This window comes from Caretta caretta, chromosome 1, assembly GCF_965140235.1.
Source record: "Caretta caretta isolate rCarCar2 chromosome 1, rCarCar1.hap1, whole genome shotgun sequence".
In the NCBI taxonomy this organism is placed as follows: domain Eukaryota; kingdom Metazoa; phylum Chordata; order Testudines; family Cheloniidae; genus Caretta; species Caretta caretta.
In genome coordinates this window covers 59,917,347-59,924,809 of record NC_134206.1, presented here as the reverse complement: position 1 = coordinate 59,924,809, position 7,463 = coordinate 59,917,347, and the positions used below count along the sequence as shown (strand labels likewise).

General features: G+C 45.2%; 1 protein-coding gene across 1 annotated transcript in view; it reads left to right on the top strand.

Annotated features, from left to right (window-relative positions):
* The window catches only part of LRCH1 (leucine rich repeats and calponin homology domain containing 1), a 272,083-nt gene extending 264,857 nt beyond the window's left edge, over positions 1-7,226 (top strand). Inside the window, exon 22 of the mRNA XM_075128536.1 lies at positions 6,676-7,226. Coding sequence (XP_074984637.1) covers positions 6,676-6,693 — 18 coding nt within the window. The 3' untranslated portion in view covers positions 6,694-7,226. The remainder of the gene's footprint in view (positions 1-6,675) is intronic.
* Positions 7,227-7,463: the final 237 nt, after the last annotated feature.

The following is a 7,463-nucleotide window of genomic DNA, read 5'->3' as shown; positions in this document are numbered from 1 at the left end:
GGAAACACAAGATGCATCCAGAGAGAGAGAGAGTCCAGTCCTGAAGAGTCCCCCGCCTCAAACTTTCCCCCCTTATTTATACATGAGTAATAGAATGACATGTCCCTTAAAGAAAACTTGTTAAGCAAGCAGTTCCAATGGGCAAGCAAGAGGCTCCTTCTGATTATCGATTAACCAGGTGTGGGTTTTTCCAGGGTTTGCAGTCTTGAGGCCCCAGTAGACATTCCTGGGGCATATCCTGCTCTTCTAAGATGCATGTATCAGCAACTTCAACACAATTCTTATCAGGAAGGATGCGGGGTCAAGCTGCCCTCTCTGTGGCACCCAAAAACCCACTTCCCTTTCACTGCTTTGGTCAAACTGAGAGTGCTGAATGGCCAATTTACAGCCTGCTGACTTGGCTGCTTTTAGCAATAAGCCATAGTGGTTTCAGGCACTTTACTGGTTTGCCAAAGTCTCCCCGTACATCCAGAGTCCACCAAAGTCTCCCTGTACGTCCAGGGTCCCTTCCCCTGCCATCTACATAGTGTCACCACCACCCCTAGGGCTCCCGTCATGGGAAGGACCACCCAAATACCCCAAGAGGGTATTTTCTTTGATACAGGAAAAACAAACCCACTGACCACACACTCCTAGTTGTCACCTACCACCCCACATTGGAACCCAAGCAGGATATCATTAAACAATTACAAACCAGATTTGATAGGAACCATATCCTGAAAGTATTTCTGGAACCCCCTCTTCTGGCCTTCAAACAGGCCCCCCTTTCTATAAAGACAAAGTGGCTTGAAGGACTAATTTGGCTTTTTATTCCTAACGGGGAAATGCATAGGTATAAGGATACAATTCTGTCATTTTCACCTTTTGCCTGGATCCTAAACATCCAAAGGAAAATTGGGAGCATGCTTGATTTTTGAAGAGCTATCAAAACAACAAAATCCTTGCCGAAAAACCATCTATTTGTCTCCTTCAACCAAATTTTCAAGGGGAAGAATGCCTCTAAACAATGGAGAGCAAAATAAATTTTAAGAAATGCATTACAAAGTCTTAAATGCTGAAAGATTCAAGATCACAGGTAATATTATAGATAAGCAGCAGATATTTCTAATTCTAAATTCTAAAGATAAGCAGCAGATATTTCTCAAAGTACTTAAAGGCATTAGTTCTGTTGTATCAATTTAGATCAGTGGTTCTCAAACTTACTTGATCATGCCCCTCTTCTTTGTGTTTGTCACTTTTAGTCATTTACGCCCCACTCCAAAAGTACATATACTGCCATCAAGCTCTGAAGGCAGAGCAGAAAGCAGCAGCTGCTGGCCAGGTGCCCAGCTCTGCAGGCAGCGCCGTACCAGCATCAGCACAGAAGTAAGGGAGGCAATGTGAAAAGTGATACTTGTCAATATCACTTTCCACAGCAGACTTTGTGACCCATTGCCACCCTTACTTCTGCACTGCTGCTGCCACCCCAGGACTGACAGATGGAGCCTTGCCACCCACAGGTGATGGATTGGGGGAGGAGGAGATCCTGAGTCCAGGCTTCCTCCCAGTGAGGAATAGGTGAGGGGAGCGAAGCCCGAGCCCGGGTGGTGGGACTCCAGCTGTCCCTTTTATTCCCGCCTCTCATGTGCACGTCTCTTGTGCACGAGCCCCAGCCACCCAAGCTGACCACGAGAGCTCTTAAAAAAAAAAGAGAAAAAAAGCACACAGTTTTCGCCTTCCTTGAAACATTCCTTCTCCTCTCTTGGGAGGCATGCCCCATAGCTTGAGAAGCACCGATGTAGATGGAAAATAGGGACCAAAGGGTGTTAACATAACTCAGTCACTGTCCAACATTAAACAGTGTTAAATGAGGTTTGGGCTTTGGTACAGAGTCCTCAGTCTGCTTAGTACCATAGCAAACATCATTAAACATTCTTTTAACCTTTTATTAAAGATAAAGAAAAGAAGGAAAAACACGTAAAACATTTGAAATGTAAAGTATTAAATAAGGCATTCATTTTAACAACATTCCTTATTCCTTTTCCCTTTATTGGGGGAGAGTTTTTAGAAGGAAAATCCCCTACTTTGACGATGTCAAAGATGGTAATAACTGTCCTTTTGGATGAAAGAGAAGTTAGTTGAGATGAGCTGTTATTGTTAAAGTCCATTCCTATTTCATCTTAGATGGTGTTTGGGATTCAACTGGAGCTGGTGAGGTGATGATATTATCTGGATCCTTCTCTCTGGCCTGGTCTGGTCAGGACATTTCTCAGGATTAGGATGACAAAGGCCTGGGGTCCCAGGAAATGATGGGGGTGGAATCCATGATGGTGAAGTTCACTCTAGTAGTCTCTGACTGGTCTTCCACAAGATTTCTTTAAGGACCCCAAAAAAGGAGTGATGGTTGGAATAGCCATTCCCCTCATTAGTTTGCCCATCAATTAGGTCTAGTTTCTGATACACCAAATTTGGTTCACTGATTTCCAGACCCACAATTTCTTGTTTACCAAGCATGATCTCAGTACAGTCTTGAGTGATATCACTAGGCCCCTTTGTTTGGGCTAATTCAGTTTTTTTGTCTGGTTTTCTTGTATCTGTTTATAACATTATTAAAAATAATTAGACCTAATTTTCATGGTTAATTCCCAAGCAGGAAAAAAGTTATAGGCCCAATTGTCACAACAGTGCACCTAAAGGCACATCAGACACATTTGCAATATCGTTTATTATAGAATTTTCAAAAAAAGCTGAAGTAATTTTTTTGTCTCTGTCATGGGGTGGGCTAGGCCCAGAGGCCCCATACTGGAGGCCTCAGGGTCCTGCCACACCCATCCCAGGAAAGGAGCAGTAAAGAGGTTCTCCTAGCAGGCTAGAGTGACTGCAGGGGAAGCAGCCAATGAGAAGGGCTGCATGAAACAGCCAATCAGGGCCCAGCAGGACCATATAAAAGGAGCTAAAAGGCTGGACAGAGTGAATTGAGTCTGGTAGCAGGGACTGGAAGGAACAAGAGGTGCTCCTGGCTAGCTGTAAGGGCTAAAGCAGGTAGTTACTGGCAGGAACCAGGGGAGCAAGAAGGAGCTTCTGGCAGGCTGCTGGGACTCAACTAAGGTGGGCTGTGAGGAAGTGGCCCAGGGAAACATAAAGCAGTAATTAATAAAGGGGTGCAGCATGAGGCTGCTATACTTAAAGGGTCCCTGGGTTAAAGGGTGATCAGGTCCCCTCCCCAGCCACTGGGGGGGAAGTGGCTATGCCCTAAGGAAGGGAGATAGAACTGTGGCACCCCAGGGAAGGGAGCTGCAATGGAACTGACTCAGGGAGTTGTGAGCAGTGAACTGAGCCCAAGAGGGGTGACTCAGCAGGAAGGCTGGGGTCACTGAGGACTCAAGTAGAGGCAAAGGGTCCCCAGGAAAGAAGCCCTCAGGATGCTGCTCAATTCCAGAATAGGAGCCTTGCAACCTGGCTGGACCAAGCGAGGGTACTGTGATGGGCCCTGTTGGACTGTTTTAGAGTTTTCACTGTTTTAGAGTCTGTTTTAGAGTGAAGAATGACCCCAGGAAGGGCTGCTGGACATTGAGGACATTGTTCATTGTGTACCCCGGAACAGGTTTGTTTTATACACAAACTGAGTGTGACTTGGCTGAAGGGCTGTCACCAAAGACCTGCCTGACAAGTGCAATGGCCAATGGGGCACTGTGAATGAAAGAAATTGAGAAAAAACTGCAGGTACACACACTCTTAACGAGTGCATCCCATTACAGTCTCTAAAACAGCTTTTCCAATTCACCTCCAATTTGGCAAGAGAAACAATTCTCCTATGAGAAGAGACTGCAATGAGAAACTTCTAAAAAAATTTTTTTTTAAGAAAATACAAAAAATAAAGTACACAATACAATGAGTGCACAATGCAGTGAGCTATTCTTTTTTTTATAAGAGCATAAGAATGGCCATACTGGGTCAGACCAGAGGTCCATCTAGCCTAGTATCCTGTCTTCTGACAGTGGCCGATGCTAGGTGCTTCAGAGATAATGAACAAAACAGGTAATCATCAAGTGATCTGTCCCCTGTTGCCCATTCCCACCTTCTAGCAAACAGAGGCTAGGGCCACTATCTTTGCCCATCTTGGTTAATAGCCATTGATGGACCTATCCAGCATGAATTTATCTAGTTCTTTTTTGAACCCTGTTATAATCTTGGCCTTCACAACGTCCCCTGGCAAAGAGTTCCATAGGTTGACTGTGGATTGAGTGAATAAATACTTTCTTTTGTTTGTTTTAAACCTGCCATCTATTCATTTCATTTGACCCCTAGTTCTTGTGTTATGAGGAGGAGTCAATAACACTTCCTTATTTACTTTCGCTACACCAGTTATGATTTTATAGACCTACATCATATCCCCCCTTAGTCGCCTCTTTTCCAAATTTGGGGATACATCTTTCACTTACCCTACACTGTGTTTTAATCAGTGAAACAGAAAATATCTTGTAGTTTTGATCTTTGTTCTTACTTTGATTGCGCAGTATGTCTTTGGGTTTCCACTGCCTTATCTTCTGATTTCTATTTCTTATCACCTTGATCGATCAGTCCTTCAACCCTCATATAGATTGTGCCAATCACAACATGTCTTTCATTCTTCTCTTATCCTGGTCTTCATTCTCCATGTGCGGCCATGCCTTTTCACAATAAAATCTTCCCATCTCTTTGGAGGTCAGCCAAGTGGTCATTTCAGATCCCATGGGTACCACTTGGCTACAGCTGCAGTCCATCGATTGTCAGTGAGCCTAGCTCTATGCCTGGCCCATCACATTTTACTGTACCTGCTTTCAGCAATGACATCCTGCACTCCATTCCGCTGTCTGATCACTTCTTTGGGGACTTGGTCGCAGATTGAAATCCCTAAAATTCTTCTTTCCATCGTCCTCTCTGTGACAGACACTTGTTGCTCCTCTGTCTTCATCAGCGCCCATGTTTTGCTGCCATACAGCATTGCCAGCAGTACTGTTGAGATGGAGAGGTTGGCACATGTTGCCTTGTTGATTTTTTCCTTGGAAGCCATCCTTGATAGAATTGAATGCATGCCAACCAGCTTTCTTTTTTCACGAGAGTTCACCTTCCTGATCATGGCGCATGTTAATTTCTTGGCTCAAATAAACGCATTGCTCAACTTCTTCTATTTGTTCTCCCTTGACTATTATTTGGGCTTTTGGCAAGACATCAGACCGCATAAATTTCATTTTAGAGCGGTAAATTTTCAGTCCAACTTGGCTGCTTTTTGTGTCGAGTTCTCGCAGCATTTTCTGTAGTTTGATAGTGTTTTCAGGAATCAACACGATATCGTCCACAAATCTGAGATGGTTTAACTGCTGTCCATTGATGAGAGTTTTGGTGGAATAGTGTCTCCTTGCTTCACACCTTTTTTGACTGGGATGCGAAGGGGAGTATCGAACTGAGTTATATCCGTAGTGCAATCAGAGTTTGCTTCCTTTAGTAGTTTGATGTAGTTTGTGTCGATGCCCTGTTCTGCAAGAGCTTTCAGCACTGCATTGATCTCTGCGCTGTCAAATGTTTTTTCATTGTCAATGAAGGCAATGCATAAAGGGAACTTGTATTCCCTTGAGTGCTCCGATAGCTGGTTTATAGTGAAGATAGGGTCTATTGTGCTGAAATTCATTCGAAAACCTGCCTGTTCTCTCTCAGCTGCTGCTTGTCCAGCTTCTGTAAGGGTATGGCTACACCTACAGAGTTTTTGCACTGTAAGTTTCAATGGTGATAGGGAACCGGTGAAAGTAAAGTGCTGGTTTGCATACTCACTCAATTCCTCAGGCGTCAGTGTGTTTACTCAACCAGCACTTCTATTGCCAATGAGATCAGTGCTGTAGAGCAGCTATTCCACAGTTCAGCTCTCTTGATAGGTCTTGTGGGAAAGGAGGGTGAGTGGAAGGCATTCTGGGTCCCTGCTCAGTGCCTCATGCTGCCCTGCTTCATGTCCCAGCAGCCCCATTCGTGGTATTTTTTTTAACCCCCCCTGCTGTCTGGCTGCTTTCCTTGCCATATCTGCAAACAAAAGAAAAGGGAGTTTCAAACTTCCCGGGGCTTACAGGGGGAGGGGTAGAAGTCCGTTTACTGGGCGTCAGAGCAGCAGAGATGCTGGACAGAGGAGTCACTTTTGGAACTGGGGGATATCCTTTGGAGGCCAAAAGGTGTTTACACTGGTAGAACGTGTCTTCACTTTCACAACAGCGCAAAAAGAACAGCGGTAAGAGCTATATGCCTCTCGTGAAGGTGGTTTTCTTTTTGCGGTGAAACTTCTGAGTTTCATTGAAAAAAGTCATTAACAAGTGTAGATGCTCCCATGGTTTTAGCGCAAAAAAGGGACTTTTTGCGCTTTAAATTGTACTTGTAGACATAGCCTAAGACTGGGTTTGTTATTATTTTGGTGAACCGCTTGTAAACATGTGAAAGCAGGCATATTGGACAATAGCTGTTTGCCTGTGGCTGAACAGAAATGTTCCCCGCTGTTAGCCACAGGGAGGGGGGAGGGGTTAGCCACGCAATGGGGGGAGGCAAAATGCGACCTTGTAACGAAAGCACATGTACTATGTATGTAATGTTAACAGCAAGGTTTACCGTGAAAGAGTGTACCCATTGTTCTATAAAATGTGTCTTTTTAAATACCGCTGTCCCTTTTTTTTTCTCCAGCTGCATGTGTTTCAATGATCACAGGATCTTCTCCTTCCCCGAGGCTAGTGAAGATTAGAAAGAGAAAAAAACGCACTTGTGATGAAATGTTCTCTGAGCTCATGCTGTCCTCCCACACTGACAGAGCACAGACGACTGCGTGGAGGCAGACAATGTCAGAGTGCAGGAAAGCACAAAATGACCGGGAGGAGAGGTGGCGGGCTGAAGAGAGTAAGTGGCAGGCTGAAGACAGGGCTGAAGCTCAAATGTGGCGGCAGCGTGATGAGAGGAGGCAGGATTCAATGCTGAGGCTGCTGGAGAACCAAACCAGTATGCTCCAGTGTATAGTTGAGCTGCAGCAAAGGCAGCTGGAGCACAGACTGCCACTACAGCCCCTGTGTAACCAACCACCCTCCTCCCCAAGTCCCATAGCCTCCTCACCCAGATGCCCAAGAATGCGGTGTGGGGGCCTCCAGCCACCCAGCCACTCCACCACAGAGGATTGCCCAAAAAACAGAAGGCTGGCATTCAATAAGTTTTAAAGTTGTAAACTTTTAAAGTGCTGTGTGGCATTGTCCTTCCCTCCTCCACCACCCCTCCTGGGCTACCTTGGTAGTCATCCCCCTATTTGTGTGATGAATGAATAAAGAATGCATGAATGCGAAGCAACAATGACTTTATTGCCTCTGCAAGCGGTGATCAAAGGGAGGAGGGGAGGGTAGTTAGCTTACAGGGAAGTAGAGTGAACCAAGGGTCGGGGGGTTTCATCAAGGAGAAACAAATGGAACTTTCACACCGTAGCCTGTGCA